This window comes from Pithys albifrons, chromosome 4, assembly GCF_047495875.1.
Source record: "Pithys albifrons albifrons isolate INPA30051 chromosome 4, PitAlb_v1, whole genome shotgun sequence".
In the NCBI taxonomy this organism is placed as follows: domain Eukaryota; kingdom Metazoa; phylum Chordata; class Aves; order Passeriformes; family Thamnophilidae; genus Pithys; species Pithys albifrons.
The window spans coordinates 36,607,905-36,627,832 of NC_092461.1; the positions used below are offsets into that span (position 1 = coordinate 36,607,905).

The 19,928-nt window shown below is 40.7% G+C and overlaps 1 protein-coding gene across 1 annotated transcript in view; it reads left to right on the plus strand.

Annotated features, from left to right (window-relative positions):
• The window catches only part of HHLA1 (HHLA1 neighbor of OC90), a 29,440-nt gene extending 10,172 nt beyond the window's left edge, over positions 1-19,268 (plus strand). Inside the window, exons 4-19 of the mRNA XM_071554241.1 lie at positions 579-640; positions 4,291-4,399; positions 5,599-5,658; positions 6,732-6,812; positions 7,262-7,345; positions 7,440-7,523; positions 8,864-8,947; positions 9,497-9,553; positions 9,662-9,748; positions 10,516-10,608; positions 11,657-11,854; positions 12,396-12,467; positions 12,701-12,775; positions 17,559-17,715; positions 18,772-18,854; positions 19,073-19,268. Coding sequence (XP_071410342.1) covers positions 579-640; positions 4,291-4,399; positions 5,599-5,658; positions 6,732-6,812; positions 7,262-7,345; positions 7,440-7,523; positions 8,864-8,947; positions 9,497-9,553; positions 9,662-9,748; positions 10,516-10,608; positions 11,657-11,854; positions 12,396-12,467; positions 12,701-12,775; positions 17,559-17,715; positions 18,772-18,854; positions 19,073-19,116 — 1,430 coding nt within the window. The 3' untranslated portion in view covers positions 19,117-19,268. The remainder of the gene's footprint in view (positions 1-578; positions 641-4,290; positions 4,400-5,598; positions 5,659-6,731; positions 6,813-7,261; positions 7,346-7,439; positions 7,524-8,863; positions 8,948-9,496; positions 9,554-9,661; positions 9,749-10,515; positions 10,609-11,656; positions 11,855-12,395; positions 12,468-12,700; positions 12,776-17,558; positions 17,716-18,771; positions 18,855-19,072) is intronic.
• The last annotated feature ends 660 nt before the right edge of the window (positions 19,269-19,928 follow it).

Consider the following 19,928-nt stretch of genomic DNA (forward strand, 5'->3'; position numbering starts at 1 on the left):
AACCAGAGTAACGCAAATGTGATATGTATCATAAGAGTTAATATTACTCATATTCACATTGCTGAGAGATAAGGTATTTCAGGCAGCAGTTTCAGGAAATTTTTGTCACACATGGCTTTGAAATTTGGGCAGCATAAATTTCAGAGGGTTAATGCTGGAAAAAGATTTTAGGAAGCAGCTAAAAAGCTAATGCTTCAAAAATTAATAAGTTTCTACCAAATGACAAGCAAGGGTAGTCCACAGTGGAGTGATATCCTTGGTATTAGGATTTTATCTGCAATTTCTTTTTAAGCAACTTGTACTGGCCAGGGGACACTCCAGTGCTAAATCCGGCATTCAGGCAATACAAGCACTCCCTTCAATGGAGGATTTTCTCTATTTCATAGTAATCATACTTTATATTTCTTTGCTAGAGGAAGAACAGGATTTGTCTTATCATGATCCATCCTTCCAGGTGATGTTTGGCTGTTGTCCCAATAATTAGATGTTTTGCTTGGTTGAGTCTGTAGTGTGCTATGGCCACACTAATGCCTTCTCTGAATTCCTGATGGAAATCAGCATTGTATGTGGGGAAAACTGTGTGCTGGTTAGCACAGAGGAGAAGCTCAGTGAGGAGGACAGCAGGGAACTGACAACTCAGGTGAGAGACAAAGTGTCTCCAAATGTGTAGGGAATGCTTCCAAGCACAACTTTGTATCTCATTCTGTTTTGTTTGTAATTTTACAGCCGTTTTTCTTCTCTCTCTCTCTCTCTTCTAAAATCCTTTGTAAGATGGTCCTTTCATGTGTCAATCTTCTTGCCTCTTCCTTGTCTCTTAAGAATGTGCTCTCTCTAGATCCTGCTCTCACCTGCTGCACCAGATCCTCTGTCAGATGACTTTTTCCTGTCCTGCCACCATGAACAACTCTGGGCCAGTTTAAATAAACCACTAACAAGTTAGGTCTTTGATAGGAAATTCTCTGTTATCTACCCTTTCATTTACAAACCTCTGTAAAACAGCTGTGCTTGCACATCAGTCCATGAAATGCTCTTACCAAGGATTTCGGTGTTAGTCCAATTGTGGTTCACTGGTGACCCAGGAAAGCCCATGTTCCTCAAAGAAGGTCCTAGAAATCAAGTTTCCTAACTCTGAATGAGCACTGGCCTTCAACCTGTAGGGGCAGACTGAAAATAGGTCAGGGGATCCCTCTTCTCCCACCTCCTAGCTCTGGGTCTGTCACTTGCCATGCAGCCAAAATCCTTGCGAAGGGCAGAGATGTGGAGTTTTCCACCACTCAGGACTGCAGGGACCCTCCAGCTCACCAGCCTCACACCTCAGGGATGGTAGAGTGGCAGCGCTTCTGTTGGCCATGGTTCCTTCTGACATGCCTTGGGTTAGTGAGGGCAGACACAGCACTGGCCCTGCAGGCTGCTCACACCTGTGTGAAGGGAACAGGTCATGAGGAATGTGCTCAGAGGGTCTGTGGCCTATAAACACAGAGCCATCATCATGAGGTGTGGCTCATCCTAATGCAAATTTTGCAGAGCTAAGGAGACATTCACTTCTCATAGTACAATCCAAATGCATAATGTTCTATTGAAAAATAAGTGAATCAGCCTATTTCTGACCTCAGAGACAACCCACTAGTTCCCTTTTAATAGGACACTTGATTAAGTAGATGCACCAGCTGCTCGAGATTACCTGCTCCCAAACACATGTAATTACAAACTTCCCTTTACGTGATCATTCAGCTCTCCAACTCCCAAAGCCTTCTCTCTCCAACAGCCTGTAACGTTCAGATCTGCTTAATTTTGATGCAGATTGAACTATAAGTTCGAATATTCTCTTGAGCAAAATTAAAACTAAAGTTATCTGTAAATACCAAAAACTGATTTTTATTAATTGATTGCTAGAGAGATGCGAAAGGAAAAGAGGAAAATAAGAAAAGTTAGGAAAAACGCTTAAGATTATTTATAGAAGCAGAGGAAAAGATACCGCCGTGAAAAAACTACTTGAGTGCCTTATCGATGTAACTGAAAAGGGCGGGGGGGCCGGGAGGGGGAGACGCAGATTTTCTCTTTGTTTCTCCGACAATGTTATCTGTTAGCTGCAGGAGGATGGTGAGTCTTTGAAATGCAAAATGTCCGTTATTTCCCCTCACGACCCAACCGGCTGGCTTCTGGTTTAGCTGCAAGAGGCTGCCTTATTTTAGCCTGTAAGAGAAAAAATCAGAGAAAGGATATACCTCATGCACACAGTCCCAGACTATACAGGCTGGCCGGCAGTCTCGCTCTAGGCTGATGCTCTCTCCAGGCTGGCAAGCAGTCTCTCTCTCTCTCTCTGTCTCTCTCGGCAGATGGCGGCTGGTAGTGTTGGAAGGAAGATAAGGCGAGCTGAGAGGAGAGATCAGAAGAAGAACCAGGCAAGGTTCCCTAGTTTCTCCTTTTCTCTTGTTCCTCTAAGTTTTGAGTTTATCTTCAGGTTTTTATAATGCTTTCCGACTTCTACACATGATTTTTGGCGCATAGTCAAGTCCAGGTATGGGAAATGGAAGACAAAGACAAGATCTTCTGGCAGGAAATATTTTCCTTGAGAAAGCTCTTCCATGAAAGCTGACATAGCGATGTTAGCAGAATGTATTGAGAGGCATAAAACAATGGAGAAACATATTTTTGGCTTCTTTGTATACTACACAGCCACATCCCTGAACCTCCTCATACTCAGCTCCACTCCAGAGTATCTCTCACTAACTCCTCTCTATTTCATTCAACCAATCCAAAGGGTACAAAAACCCGCTAAACTTGTGCAGAACCCAGAGATGTGGAATAATTTCATACCTATCTCCACAAAGATTACTTCACCACTGCTCCCATCACATCAGCATGTGGGCAGGCTTGAGCTAACATAATGGTCTCCCCTAATTACAGAGTTCACAGATCCATGAAAAAAAGTCCTGGCAAGTCCTGGCAAGCTTCATAACACCAGGAAACTGGAAATGGGGATAGCCTTGCCAGGCAGGGTGTCAGGCCCTGTGATTTCCAGGACAGCAACATGTTCATGGTCTGTAGTCTAGTAGTTTGTCAGATCCCAAATATTGTTTCAAGAAGTGCCAAGTTTAGGATTCATTGGTGCTAGACTAGTCCCTGGGACCCTGGACTCTGTCCACGCATAATTAGTCCAGCTCACAGAAAGGTGACGGAGTACAGTCTGGGGACTGAGATTTGGCCAATGCTTTCTCTCTGCCTCAGTCCTTCTGAACATGCTGTGTAGAACCATGGGTGAGTCCAGGCTTGAGGCTGAGTAAAAGGGATTAGGCAGATGGGCTGAATAGATGTGTTGAACTGCCTAAAAGCTCTCAGAGCTTCCCTTGAATTAGCAGAGTTGGCGCTAACATGCTTTTGACTCATCAGACAAGCAACTATGAACATTTCAAACACAGAAACACTTGGTATTTCTTCATCATCCCAAGGAAAAGTCTCTTTAGAGCCACTAAGTACGGATTAACACATTTTCAGAATGTGTTAATTCTCTAGTGAGTTCAATATGAGAAATATTTTAAGTATAATGATAATAGTTTGCTAATCAAACAGTATTATCTTCAAATAATGATTTGCTGCATACTTGCAAGATTAGCTACTTCAAGAGGATATTCAAAGAAAATTTTGGACTTTTTTTTAGTAGTTTTCATATGGTCTCTCATTTTCTGACAATTACAAAGTTATTTGTCATGTTCCAATATTTAAAAAATGGAAAAACATGAAAATAAACTTTTTTTTTCTTTTTTTTTTTTTCCTAACCAACCTCTCAAGCAGCTAGGCAAGGCAACACAGGACACAACCTGGTAAAAATAACTAGAGAAATTCAAGATAAGGGATGACTGGACAGGCAACATTTCTGTTTTTTTCAGGAAAGAAAATCAGTTGACATCTGGTCTGAGATTGAACATAAGCAAATTTTATCTTGTTTTTACAGAAAGGATTTAGGCACCTGATGTGTCAGTGTAATTTAGGCATAGGTCATCCCGTCAGAGTAGAGGGTTATATCACCAACCTTAGCAAGTCTCCAGAAAAGCCACAACTATGTAGGACTCAAAAATCAAGAGTTACTTACTAAATTCATGACACCCACATGTACACAGAAAATACTGATTGTGGGATTTATGTTTCTTTGCCATTTCCACCATCAATCTTTCTCTGCATCTCAAAGGTCTATTATTTCTCCCATGGTCAAATTGTTCTGGGTCAAGGGCTGGACAAAATTGCACAATGACACAAACTTTACCACCACCAAAGAGCATTTCTCTTTCCTAGACCAGCCAAACCTGCTGGAAGTCAGCATCCATAATGCAGTGGTTCTGCTGGCATGTGGCAGCAAAGATGAGCCTGGGATTTCTGTGTCTCTTTCTGGTTTTCAGCACAGGTAAGGATTATGGTTTGGTGATCCCCAGAAAACAACCCAGGTGTGTCTTTCCCAGTTGCTCCCATAGCCCACTTCCCACATCTGTGGCAGGCTTGTTTCTTTCACCCGGTGTAGGTAAGGGTGATGCGCTGGAGCTCCAGGCCTGGTGCCACACAGCAGGACAGACCAGGTGGTGTCTATTCTTGGATCCCATGTCAAGAATCTGGAGTCAGAAAGGTTTATAAGTAAAGAGAGAGAAGGGTTAAAAAAGCTCCTACCACTTAGCTTGTCAGTCCAAATTTTGCTCTTATTAAGTAAGGGTTGTTAATACATTAATACAGCTGGTTAACACTGAGGAGTCATGACTTACAGACCCTGGACCAGAGACTGTCTACTGGGTATTTCTTCTTTACATATGTGTGTGTGTGTGTGTGTGTGTGTGTGTGTGTGCACACGCATATATATGTGTGTGTGTGTATATATATGTATATATATATACATCTATATATCTGTATATATATATAAAGGGAAGTTTGGATGGACTGAGAAGCTAAAGCTTCAGAGGGACATGGAGGTTTAGCAATTGCTAGCGCCAGCCCCCATTTGGAGATCCTTCTGGATTACTCTCTGGACGCATTCAGCTCTCCACTGGTGGGATAGGGAACCTAAACTCCAAAAACCTGGGTTCAACTTGTCCTGTGATGTCTGAATCACTGCTCTTCTCGGTTGGTCACCAAGCAAATCCCAGAAAGCAAATCTAATCTCCTGAGCTCAGCTCCAGCTCATTCCTGCTGGAACACAGCTCTTGAGAACAGTCCTCAATTTTATGATTGCTTTGAATAACAAATACGCACACAGGTTGGGAAGATTTGATTAGATTTGGCCTTATTTTACCGTGTACCTTGCAGCAAATGTTCAGTGCAAGCTTAGTAAAGATCTCTACAAAAGTTTACGACTGTGTTTTTCTTTTGAGTCTTGAGGGGCAAGCTCAGACATTTAATCTGTTTTCTTTCCTTAGCTGGCAGCTGAAGGATCTGGCAAGTCCTTTAGTACATCCTTATTCTCAGTCACTTGATGAATGGATGCTCATTGGCCTGCTCTGCAGTGCTGATGTCCATCAGTTTCTGAGCTATAATGAACAACAGCAGAAAGCTCAACAGAGAGTTATTTGCTGTCTCAATAGGAAAAACTGTTCCTCAGTCTCTTTCTTCACTTTTCAGCTTCATGCATAAGAAGAGAAAATAAGAAAGAGAAGCAAGTGGCAGTGCTGGCTACTGCAGGTAACAAGCAGCACCGTTGATGCAGGAGATGCAGTGCTGGGGTGTAAATGGGAGTGGGAGCTGCTGTGCTGGGCATGGAGATGGCAGCAGATGGGCCCTTCTCCTGCACAGTCAGTGAGCCCAGACCCACCCGTGCTGTAAGGGCCCCTCACCTAACCCAGGGCATATCCAAGTCCCTGGCCAGGTTAACCACTGCCCCTCCAAAATCTAATCTGTTTTCTCTTTTTCCTTTCCCTCCTTCCCTGCTCTTAATTCCCTTTTGTTTCCCCTTCCCTCTTTTCTATGCTGTGAACAAGCACTTCTTCCAGCTTTGCTTCCAATACTGATAAACAATACTGATGTCATTGCAAAATTGTACTTCTCCACAAATTCAATTTTGTTCTCATCTCAGCTTTCTGTGCTTTTTTTCCCTCCTGCTCTGTTTTTCCTCTCTCTGTCATGCACACACAGATCATCCTTCTCTCACACAGATACCAAACTGCTCTGCTTTGGTGTGACTTTATGGGAGGGAAGCAAAAGAACATCTTCAGAAATTCTGACTTGGGAAAAACAAATAAGCACAATCGACAGAAAGAAAACATGTTAAAACAAAAAGTGTTATCTGGCTACAGTAAAATTATTCTGCTGAGGCAATATAGCTACTGAGGCAAAAAAAAAAAAAACAAAATCTGTATTTTTAGGTAGGGTTGGAGAAGGGGGAATATTTCCTGGGCAGTTTCTCTGCTGTTTCTGACCTGCAAAGAGATATCTGCTGCTCTGCTGGCAGCAAACACCCATCGCCCAGCAGGAGGGGGCACCAGCACGCCAGGGCTGGCTAGGTCCTGCAGCTGCTCAAGGGCATGATCAAGGGCAGAGCTGACAGGCCTGAATTTTGGCCCGCCATTGCACTGCTGCTACATCTTGCTATTTTCCAGATTCCTCTGTGCACTCCAGGAACTTTGTTTTTTTCATCAGCATTTTTTTTTGTGCACTCTGGTACACATTCTGTTCATTTTGTTTTTTCCATTCTGGAAGATTTCTACCATATATAAGCAGCTGTTTCCTTGTGCCCTCATGAATCCCTTTGTTTCCAGAGCTGCCTGCAAAGTCCCTGGACCTGGCTGCTATTAACCTGACGGAGCTGGTGAATGGCATGCTGAGCTCTGCGCTCAGAGGTAATGGGGCACGGCTGGGCAGGCACTGCCTGTCAGCCCAGCAGTGCAGGAGATAAAGCACTAACAGCCTTAGCGGGAGCAGCTGTAAACAAGTGCTGTCTGCCTCCAAAATTGCTTCTAGGAGCACGTTACCCTTTCTCATTTATAATGGAGATAGCTGTCTGCCTGGGAGAACTAAGAAATTAGTGGGAGTTTATAAAAGCCACAACATAATTACTTATGGGATGCCTTTAGAAAGTACTTTATAATCCAGTATAGGTTTCAATTACAAAAAAAAAAAGTAATACAAATAATCCTTCCCTCAGTGGAAATGAGAAAGAACTGAGTGTGAGGCGGCTGTATCGTATCAGCACCTCAGGAATCCTTTAGACATTACATGAGCAGAGTCAGAACATGCTGTTGTCACAATTTGTTTCAACTGCTAATAGCATGGGCATGTGTTTCTGTAGGTACCAAAACACTGTTCTCTTTGCTGAGTGTCACGTCTTACAGCTCATTCGCCTTCCACAAAGTGTCAGTCACCATTTATAACAGTGAGTTTTCTGGTGCTTTGCTCTGCTCAGGGGTGGTTTCTCTCTCACAGTCTGTGCAACAAGGTACTGATTTTTTCTCTGTCTCTCCCTATAGTCTCTAATGTGAAAAATGTTGACCCTGGCAAGTTCCCTATGCGCTACTGTTACTGTTTGAACAACATGACAAACGACTTGACAGGTAGGTACGCAGAAGAGGTTGGCAATTGCATGTGTTTAAGCTGAATTATTTTCTTTGGAGCTGAAGGATGTAGCCTGAGTTCTGCAGACTGCATCCTTGTGAATAGCATCACCATACTGAGATCAACAGCCACAGCTCATGATGAGTGGCTGCTCCAACTCAATGACCTTGGTCTCAGGTGGCTGCACCCAGCCAGTCAGGCTGGGATGGAGTCATCAGTCAAGTGACTGGAGCTGTTTGCCTGGTGGAAATCCCTCCCTTTCCTCCTTGGAATACAAATTGCAGCACAGGAGAGACAACTAGAAATGTATAATGCATCACCTTGGCCACTTTTGCTCTCCTGATATAACTCACAAGAGATGAACAAGGGCTTCTCTGTACCAATGGACTCCAGTAACTTCAGTGAGCCCAACAGAAGTGAAAATCAATGACTAACATCTTTACAGAGCAGTTTCATTGAGTGTGAAATGCTGTTGTGCAAGCCATTCACCTATACTCCTTATTCACACCCCGATATCATAGTATTTTACATTTCAGCACTTGGATTCTACAACTGGTTAATGTAAGCTGTCAAGATTAACTCAGCAGCTGCGGACCAGAACCCAACCCCTCCACGCCACATGTGGTGACCCCACACATGAGCCATGGTGGCTTTCACAACTTTTTCTGGACCCACACATCTCACAGCCATATTGCATAATGACCCAGTCTGCCTTGGACAGTAAGAGAGAATCTTGAATCTCTCTGCCTCAAATCCAGCATATATTGGTGATTGGAGCATTCTCCAAAGGAGTAAAAATGAAGGGCTCACCATACAGCTCATATCCATCAGTCCCTAAGTGAGAACATTGACCTGTCACTGCTCACAGGTATCACCACACCACCACCAGCCAATTAGGGGGCTGACAACAGCATCAGTACACCTGAAGCAAAACTCAGAGGAGACAGTCTGATGCCTCCTGAAAAGTCCTACATGGCAGACAGGCAGTTAGAGCAGGCAAAGCCTGCCGGCCTTAGGTCTCCTTCTACCTTTTAGCAAACTAAGTAGAGTATTACCTTAAAATGTAGTCTTGAACAGATAAATTCTATTTAAGTTTACTTTGAAGTACATTGGTGTTGTTTCGTATATCATCTTTGAAATATACATCTGCAGAGTATTCTCATGGCTTCTTCAGTCCACTCCCATCCAGCAAAAACTTTTGGAACTTTAAAATATTTTGAACTTTTTCACATATGAGCATATATCCAAAATATGATCATATATAAAAGTGAACTTTTGACTTGGTAGAGATGATAGAATATGTTTTTCAATAGTAAACTTGCTCTATTTTTTTTCCTAGATTTTACAGCTTTACTTGTTGATATCATCGGAAACTCCACCAGTTATCTCACTGAAATTTTCAAATCCACTTCTATTCTCTCAGGTTTGCATTTCCTTTTAACATTGAGCATTATGATATTTGTCTCATTTACTCCTGGCATGGAAATAAGCATAGAAATGCAGATAAAAGCCTATTGCTCTTACTCAGCAGCAATTTTCTTGCAAAGCATGAAGCAAGATACGTACATAATGTGTGTATGTAATACAGAGGCATACATGTTTCTATGAACAGCTATGTTTTGTTTGAATGTTAAAACCTGGTATTTTTTGAGAATGATTATTAAATACTGCTATTTTGGTAAGCTATGATTCCCAAGAATAATTATGGGCTATATTACCTGAAGAATTTTTTTCTGTATAAAAATTCTTGTGATTTAGAATTTTAATTGGATAGAAACATTTCCTCTGAAAATATTAACATGTGGATTTGATATTGGTTTGAGTTTTTGTCAAAAATCAGATGAGAAGGAAAATATTTGACCAAATGCCATAGCCACATGCCGCGTTTTGTTTGTTTTCTCAACTGTTTAAGGTAATGTCATGTAAGGAAAACTGGTAACAATGATCTCTTTTACTTTGTTTTGCCTTTCAGTACGTCAGAGCAATGACTCAGATTGTATCTACATCTGTGTGATGACAGGGCAGACAGGTAAAAGTTAAAAACATTCCTCCTCAAAATATTGCCCTGTTTATTCTCAGTGATGCCTTATACTAGAAAAAAGCCTTTCTTGATATTTGTGAGCATTTCTGTTTGCAGGGAAAAATCTGTCTGACTTTTGGGAAATATTAGAGAAGTCTCCTGTTATTAATTACACATTTTCCAGTAACACATCATCTGACCTGGGTAAGTACAGCCTGGGGGATAAAAGAAAACACCAGTGAAAAACACATCTATGTAGCACTTGCAATGAGTACTCCATCTTCATAGTGAAAAAATATACTAAATTTTATTTTATGTTTTTATTATTGATATATATTTACATATTATTATGTATTTTGCTACAATTAAAATAGAATAATATTTTATATTGTTGTAGATTTAATATAATAATCATACCATAAATATAAATAAATTTTACAGACTTTTAAATTATTTGTTACAAGGCCTTCTAGTGGAGGAACAAACAAAAATCTGCTGGAATGAGAGCTTTTACAGAACATAGCACTGGGCTGGGGAGGGTCCCGAGTGCTCTAATCTTCCTTAGCTCTCAGCACAAATGCCCTCCTCTGTGTTACCTTCAGAAGGGAGTGGGATACAGTCAGTGTGCTGCACTCATGGCTCCTCCACCCCAAACTGCTTTGACAGGTCGAGCTGCACTTCAGTTGCTCACCTTTTGCTGCTGCCCATGACTCTCTCTCTCATTTTCAAGGCTTGATTAAAGTGGGAAGACAGTGAAATCAGTGGCAAGTTACTGAAAGCTGTGGGATCCTTCTCTACTGTTAAAAATAAAAACCATGAACTTTGTAAAAAGACCCACAAACCCAAAACAACCTTTAATTAAAAAAGACAATAGGTGTTTCTATGATACCAGAACCTGATTTCTTTCCTTTTTATCACACACTATGTGATGGATGGTGAGTGCTCTAACCCTGTCTTCTCATACCTCAAAGACCTAGATTCAATTTTTTCAAGTTTCGTGAAATTACAGGAAGACCCAAACAGAACACTGGATCCACCAGCAGATCTTGTGTGGACATTCAAAAGTGAGTACATATTGTCAGAACTAAATTTCTGTTCTCCTTGATTAATGTCTTGACAAGTGATCATGTATGTCTGCTGCTCAGCACTGTGATGAATAACTGCAATTACAGAGTAATATAAAAGTTTGCCTGAAACAGCAGAACATGACATTAGCAATGCATTGATAGGAAAACTATTGTAAAAAGTCCTTTTATTAGAAAAATATTTTTATAAAGTGACAGAAAACTGAAGAAAAACTTGTTGCTGGCTTCAAACCAAAAACCAAGATTGTTTAAACTGTTACCTCTTCTTTGTTATTGAAACTTTTTTCTGTATTCTTCTCTATCTCCTCTTTATATGACAGTCAGTTGTTTTCACCTGAGCATTTCATAACTTCAGAATATTTAACTTTGCCACAGGGCTTTAAGGTAGAAAAGTGCTGGTCTGCCACATTTTGGAAGCTTTGCACTAGCTTGCACATAGTAGAAATCAACAGGAATTCAAACCTTGACTTCATACCTCCTTGTCAAAATTTCTACATTTCCCATAGTCAGTCTGCAGTCTTTTTATAGACTTTTGAATTTCCTTAACCACATGGCAACCTTTATTATCTCTTCTAGCCAGAAGGGTCATTCCTGCGACAAAATGCTGTGAGTTCTCAAACTGCAGTATCTGCCCTCCAGTACCTGCCCCCTCACCTTCACACAGAAAAGATTTTTTATCTCTTTCCTCTGTAGTGAAGCAGTTCAGGAAATAAAAAATAACTTATGTGTGGAAAAGAAACAAAACATTTTGCAGTAACATTTCAGTTTCCTTTTTTTTTAGAAAAATTGTACATTTAAATCTTCAGTTAAAATTTCAAACATTATTGACACTTCCTATGTTTTTATATTTAAAATGAAATGGAAAACATGGTCACTGACCTGCCAGAGAAGCACTCAAGAAATAGATGGGATTTTCTAAGTGTATTTTAGGTATTATTGTACCTCTGTTGTTGCACTTGATGCTGCCATGGGGCACCAGCATCCCCAGCGGGCTGGTGCCCTCCCTCTGCCTCCCTTGCTTCTCCAGCTACCAGGATCCCTCTTGCCCAGAAAGGGGAGGAAATCCCCACCATGAGGTTCCCACCATGGCCAAAGACAGTTGGAGCAAAAGGATCAAGGTTTCCATCACCCCATGTGGAAGCTTCCAGAGCCCAAGGCACAGCTGGACCCTCTCCAGCTCCTGGGAGGGGCTCAGTGCCATGGCCAGCCCTGCAGCCCAGCCCTGGTGAGTATGGAGAGAAGGACTGGAATCTGCTTTATCCCACTGGCTGTGGGGTTTGGCCAAATGTCTCTGAGGTGGAGATTGGGAGTGCCCTTCAGGGAGACCCACACTGGGTCACCAGTGAGTTGATTACTTTATGGCAGAAGTGCTAAGATCAGCTATGGGCTCCAACCTGTAGTTTCTTATCCTTTAGGGAAAAAGTCAGTCTCGCTCCTCATAGATGCTTCTACCACTTGGGTCTTCCCTCACATTTTGCTCCAAATTTGGTGAGCAGAGCTGTGGTGAAGCAATATAGAGCTACTTCTCCTGGACTCCCCTCAACATCCCTTATTGAAAGCCTGCCCTTCCTAAGCCCGCAGGCTTTTCAAGATGTAGTCAACTACAGCTTTTGTCCTTCCTATTTCATCTTGACATTTTTATACGCCACTGGCAGTACTGGGTGAGGGACTCTGGCTGTTGAGCTGTCTCATACATAGCAATTCTTCTCAGTAGACAGATAAAAAACAAATATGAATGGCAGCAAGTTGTGTCTCTGTTCCCACAGCTGACATGTCCATGTTTTGGATGCAGACGGTGTCTCCACAAGAAACCAGCAAACTGATGCAAACAGAGCCAGGTAAGACTGGTCTGGGATAGCAACAAAGTGTGTCAGTTGGCACCTTTATAAAATAGAAAGTAACATGTAGACACAGGTGACTGATAATGTATTTATGCATCAATCTCTGTGTTTATCAGTGAACTGTGACTTCAGGGTTGGTTTGTTTGTTTGTTTTCTCTGTTACTCCTTCAATGAACCTTTCTTTTTGTTTTAAGGTGTCAAAGCAAGTTATACTCTTTTCCCTCCCTCAGATTTGCCTTCCTCAGTACTGTCCATGCCATCCTCTTACAGACCTGGTGTGACCCTGAAACTTTATTCAGCTACCAGTAAGTAGATGCACCTCATGCATCAAAAATAGTAGTATGATTGAAGGTAATGCAAGATGCAAATTTTCCCATACAGAAACAACATACGTGTTTAATTTGCTTATGATAGTTTATACATGTGAACCACCCAAAATGTCCAAGGAATTGAATCCATATTTGTTTTGTACACAATTGCACATTCAAAACACATTCAAAACATAATTATAATGTGCAGATAGAATTAACATATGTACTCTGCGTGCCAATTTTAGCATTGATTCGTTATTGGAGAATCTTAAAATTCATTCTGAAAGAAAATATAATGCTTTAAATCTCCTTATTTTTACAAATAAAATGATGAAGCCAACTCATGCCATATGAAATCTCCAGAACTGTCCTGAATTTCTAATACTGCAAACTACTTTCTCAGCTAAAGAAGAATCATCATCAACTAGATTTTTGTGAAAGTGCAGTTCTTCATTTTGAGCACCAAAATAAAAGGTTGGAAATGAAGTGCTAATGTAAGATGATGAGCCACTCCATTTATAATTATCTTATACCTATGTTGACAAGAAAATTATATTTACAGATAAGCATTTTTTAAGAAATTACATACTTTGAAAAACTGGACCTGATTCAATGCCAGGAGGACAATCTGAACTCTGGGAGAGTCCAGTACCTACTCTGGATGCTGAGCATGTGTGTGTGTCTGGCTAGTGTGAAAACTCCTATAGTGTATGATGCTGGGACAGTGACTGTGCTGAGCTCAAGACTACAAAGGGAACAGCAGCCCTCAGTTTTCCGAAATAAGCAGGTGGCTCAGTTCCAAGGTTTCTTGTCATTAGGACTATGTCTTGCCAGTTTGGCTGCTTAGAGCTATGATGGAGCTCTGAGCCCATGGGAAGCTCAAGGAAGAGGCTGTCATTGAAGTTGACTCTGCTGCTACCTCAGATAAGTGAGAACATGAGTCTTGCTGGGTAGTGAGGACTGATGGAAGCAATTTTGGAACTCTGTCTCTCAACTGCTTGCATTTTTGTATAGAGAAGTATAGACACTGGAAAATGCAAAGATATATTGAACTAATTTGCAGGGGTCTTTTTCTTTGGACTGCTAGCACAGATAAAACCAGAGGAGTCTCAAGGACTAAAATGCCAGGCAAATAATGTCTTTGCAGAGATCTGTTTGGACATCTAGGAAATAAAACAAAGAAAAATGATAATACGAATGAGCAAGTAAAGACCTGCATTTTCTGAAGGATGGTAGGTGAGGAGAGCAAAAAGTAATGCTGATTACATGGTTTGTGATGGATTAGTAGGAAACATGGAAAAATAAACTGCACCATTCTGGTAGTGTCAAAGGAATTGTGGGTCTTTGATATGGATTCCTAGTAAATCTGACTAAGAGAAAACTGCTGCTGATAGTTAGCCTGTTGAAACAGAATTGATGAGGTGAAAACTGAGCATCACCACCAGGTTTGTGCACGAAGGGAAACAATAGCCCTGTGGTCCTGCTCTGCTAGTGGAGCTGACACAGAGCACCAGGAGTTCCATCAACTCCCTGGCTCCATACAGGCAACCTTTGGGTCTTCATTTTGGGTTTACTTGAAGGCTGAAAATCCAAGTTCTGATCCAAATTCCCCACTAATCTCACCATTTCTAATAATACTTGGATTACTGACTTCTGGCTCACTGATGAATTTCAACACAACTTTACTTATCTGTAAAGGTGGTTTTTGGAGGTAAATATATGTGACTCAGAGAGAAAGGTGCTTTCACAAGTCTTCAGTTTTTCTGTCACTGGAAATGATTGCACAGTAGGTGGGCAGTAGTATCTTACACTTTTGGTGTCACTTGCTCTTTCCATTGCTTTTGCTGTTGGTGCCTATCGCAGCAATCCAAGACGAGGACCCTGTGTTGTTACTTGCTGTAGCTTTCGCTGATATAGATCAGATTTTTCATAGTTTCCAGTCCCATTCTGGTTGACTGAACTATTAACATATGTTGGGTTACTTCCCTTCTCTCTTTTTTTTTACTTTTTTTCACCCATACTTTTGGAAGAGCAAGTATTTAAGAACATACTACTTAGTCTGTCATCTGTTTCCAAAATTCAGTACCATCATCAGAGTTAAGAAGATAACAATAAAAACCAAAGTCTGACAACATCATGACATGATCATACAAATTCAACTTCTGCAGAAAGGCAGTGTCAGAGGGGGAGGAAGCTGTGGCCCAGGAGGCCTGAGGACACGGGGGTAAAAATCTATCAACTGAGACTCCTTTTCAAGGAAAAGACTCATTGGTGCTTAGCTAAGGAGCAGTTTTTAATGTAAGACTCTTTTCAAACCAGGGAGATAGGAAGCCAAATAACTTTGGTTTTCATGGTCGTCTTTTTAACTTTCATAATGCTATTTCATTCTGAAAACCAATTATCTTTCTCTCATTTTATTTCTGTTTAAAGGTCTCAAAATAGCAGAGTATCCTCTTACCATGACATACATTGGCTGCATGAAGAAAATGGGTCAATGTCATAACATGTGAATATACTTTGACTTCTTGACACTCTTGATGATGTGAAAAGAAAAATTTAAGATGAGCTAGGTCTTCTTATCCTTATTGGGAGCAGAAGAATATGTTATGACAATTCTTCTCCATCAAAGACTCTGCACCAAACCAAAGTTCTCTGTATGCCTTTAACTTGAGGATTAAGTGACATCCAGGCAGCTGGAAGTGTGTGAGTGTGTGAGTGGGCTTGTGGTATGAACAGTCCAGAGTTCATTCATGTGCCCATTGCTGTCAGGTGGGCAGCTCTGGAGAGCCTGTGAATGGATCATCCTGTTTGGAAAAGGCTGGGAAACATGGATTCCAATGAGATCACTGAATGTCTCTCTATCAGAACCATGAGGGCAGAGGCTCTCTACCTGCATCTAATCATGAATTTGGGGAAATAATCAAACAGTGGGATCACAAAGCAAGGAAGGGCATCCTCATTGTTCTGGGAGCTGAGACATTATTCCAGTAATTAATTTCTTAAATCACAAAAGTGAGAGCCAACTAGTAAAATATGCAAATATGCATATTAGAGCATGCAGGGATGAATAGTTTAAGTCTGAATCATTCGCGGTAACCGTTGCTTTTCACTGGCAGCAAAATTTAATGTGAGTGTCAGAGGGATGTGATATTGAGTTAATAAAGGGACTGTCTGTTTATTGCAAGAGTTGGTCACTTCTCTGCCTGTGACACGTAAAGTGGCTATTTCAAATACACAGGAGCAAAGCCCTTCACAGAGAGCTGTTGTTTCTGCCTTTTCTGATCTCTTTTGATTGAATCAATTTCTTAGGAAACAGCATTCTTAGAAAAGAAAGTTCTGAAGTAAATTCCTACCTTTATTTTTTTTTTTAAATTTCAGTCCAAATCTGTATGAACTTATGAATTAAATACAAAAAATACATTTCACAGTAGAAATGTGTTACAGAATAGACATAAAACTATGAATCACTGAAAATTTTAATTTTAACTATATGAAGTGAGTATACTATGCAACCAAAAAGAATTAAATAGAACATGAATTTAAAAAAATTGAAGTATTAAACAAATACAGTATTATGCAAATTCAGTGTTAATTTAAAATTAAGTAACTGCCAAAAATGAAAACCATAGCAGTTTCCTTAGTTTTCCGCTTTTTTATTTGACTTCTCTTTCCCACATAGATGACTAAATTGAAATTGCCATCAATTTACAGCTGGATAAAGCTGAATTTCTTCTGGCAAAACACATCATTTGAGTAAAGCATTTAATGCTTATTTGACAGGATAGAAGAACCCACTTTATTGGAGGCTGAGATTCACAGGACAGTAGCCTTTAGCAAGTTTTAATCATTCACATCAACTTTAACATTATTTTTCAGGGGCAATTTATATTGAAACCTCATTTCCTTTTGCTTTGATATTTGGTTATTAACATGAAGTGTGTTTACTAAGGAAAGAAAGAAATTATCAATTTTTAATTTTTGAGCGGAAAAATATCAAGTTGTGCCAAATGCTATGAAGTGGGCAAAGCCTAATGGCATTTCTGCTAAGGTTAAGAGAAATGGGGGTCCCTGTCTAATTGCACATGATTTGTAGTGCCTGTGACACAAAAGTTTCCAGAGGACTCTGTGAGTTTGGAAGCTGTCAGTGTCTGCCCCTTACTCCTCCAGGACTCCTCCTACCTTGGGTAAGCGCTGCCAGAAGCGAAATAGTTTTGTAGCAATCTCTTTCAGGTTGCCAAAGCCTTTATTTTCCTTCTGCCCAAGAATGCCATTTTATATTAAACTTCTTGTCATCCCTAGATGACTCAAGCTTATTTCAACAGAACTTCATTAGTCCCAATTTAACCTCCATAATCTCTGCTATCACATAACATAAAGATGGCCCAAAGCTATAAAGCATGTGAGATGTGAACCTGGAAATGCAATTACAATGTCTAAGGGGATTATACTCAGCAGGTAAGGCAGTTTATCCACATATGGCCAGAGCCTGCTGCTAGTGGCACAAATGGAAAAAATTGAATTGACAACCATGCCATGGCCACTTTTGCACTGCTTGTTCAGCTCTTCTGCCCCAAGGGGTACATGTGAAGGGGACACCAATGTCATGAGAAAATGTGCTTTCTCACAGCCTGGGCCCTGGTTATCCTTTCAGAGCCCCAGGGTGGCATTTGCAGGGATGTTCCTTATATTTCAGAGTGCTGGAGTAGGAAAGGCACTGCTTTGGAGCTAACAGCCCGCAAAGGTATTTGGACTAGTTTGAGTTGTGTTTTCTCCCCAGGGTGCCCACAGGCGATCCTCAGAGAGCCCCGTGTGACCTCCCCTCCTCTCACTCTTATAGTGCAGAAGATCAACCCCTGTGTGATGGAGCTCTGTAGGTTCTTTCAGCTGTGCCTCTGTGTTGGTCAGAGAAGATATTCCAGAAAGGAAGCAATGAGGTAAAACCCAGCACTAGTTTCACTTTCTTTGCTTAAAATACTCCATCAGGTTTTTTTTTCCAAAGGACAAATTTCAATCACCAATGCTTATTTTTGAGAGTCTGTGGCTACTGGCTGAGGCCCAGATGGGTTCCAGTGCACTGAGCAGTACCTGATCTGGCTTCCAGTGTGAATAAGGCCCAGCTGCATTTTTCCAAATATCTAATGGCATCATTGAGGTTGGACTCTTCTTTTTATTTCCATATTCAGTAATAGCAGAATAGTATGCTGTGCTTATGGAAACATATAATGGTTTGGGTTGGAAGGGACCTTAAAGATCACCTAATTCCACCCCTCTGCCATGTATAGGGGGAGCCCCTTATACCAAGCTGGGTTGTGGACTGACGGTCAGAAGAGCTCAGGCACAGCAGTCATCAGAAGGCTTGATCAGAAGGCACACAACTTCAGAGTTTATTCAAGATAGGTTAACAGACAGTTCTTATAGCTCATAGTAGAAGAAGTTAGTTCCTATTAGTTCCTATTACATCACCTCACATCCTACTAGATCTAGATCTAACTAACCCTCATGCAGTAATATCCACAAATGCTATGCACTCTCACATCCAACATGCTATCACATAATTGGTTAACCAATTCACCTTGCATACACCACAGCCTCTCATTGGCTACAAGCCACCACACATACTCCAGGTACTCCAGGTAGCTCTGTTCTCTTTAAGGTAGAACTCCAAACAGCTTTCCTTAAGGGATGCACTCACACTCACCCTCACAGCCATGGGCAGGGACCACTTGTCACTAGACCAGGTTGCTCAGAGCCCCACCCAGCCTGGCCTTGAACTCTTCCAGGGATGGACCATCCTCAGTCTCTCTGGGGAACCTGTGCCAGGGCCTCACCACACTTACAGTAAAGAATTTCTTCACAGTATCTAATCTAAACCTGCTCTTCAGTTTAAGGCCATTCCCTCTTGTCCTGTCACTACATGAACATGTGAAAAGTCCCTCTCCTTAAAGAAAAATAACCTGCTAATACTCTCCTAACTTTAACTGCATCTTCAGGTACTGTGTTGAATACTATTCCTGGTTTGTGAAAAATGCAAGTTATGTTTGTGAAAGAGTTAAAAGAATTACTTACTCCCACAGTAAGTACATTTTCTCTTTGTATCTCTACGTACATTGTTGTGTAAATATAAAAATTTTTACATATCTACAGAGTATTTGCTGTCTTTCATCTGATAGATATTTTATCTGATAATGATTTTTAAGGTATTGAAAAAAAAAGATTATTTGACCTTCATTTATGTTTTTAGTATTTCCTCATAAAACCTCTGCTAATGAACATTTTCTTGTGTTCTTCCAGCATTAAAGCAAAAATGCCTCAAGAACATCTGCATGTCAGTTTAGAACACTGAGAAATTCTACTGCAAGTTGAAAGACTGGAAGTTTTAGTTATCTTTTTTGGTTTTTCAGTGTGAAAATCAGAGTGCAACATGTTATTTGCAAATGTTTGTAACAAGACAAGCTATTAAGCAGATGTTAACCTAGAAATCCCTCTTCCTCCAAGGCATTGTAAAAATAATGTGTAAAAACAGATATATTTTATACAAATGATGTAACTGCAATAAAAGAATTGAAAGGCTTTGAAAAATCTTATTTTATGAAGGATGTTTGCATGGTTGGCTAGTGAATGAAAATAGTTTATACTAGCTTTGTTTACAATGAAGACAGTAATCAAAACAAATATAAAATAATTTAAAAGCAACTTGAAATACTGAAGACAAGAAGGACTTTTCCTGGTGTTTAACACATGCAGATTATCTTCTAAATCAAGAACTTGCCATTACTTCAGCAACACATGGAGTGCAGAGCTCAAGCCAAAAAGTGTTCTGACCTCTTCTTACTTTCACTCTGAGATATATTTGTATGACCTCACCAGGATTCATAGAAACACAAAATCATAGAATTGTTTGGTTTGGAAGAGACCCTAAAGATCATCTGCTTTCAGCCCCCCTTCCACAGGCAGGGATGCCACTCATGAGATCAGGTTGCTCAGAACCCCATCCAACCTGACCTTGAACACTTCATATCCTCCTTCATATGCAACATGGGTGAACTAAAAGTCAGTTCTAAAAAATGAAAAGATAACCAGATCAATTGCATGAGTCCATATTTTGCTACCCTACAGCAATGTCATGCTACTGTCTACCCAAAGTGTG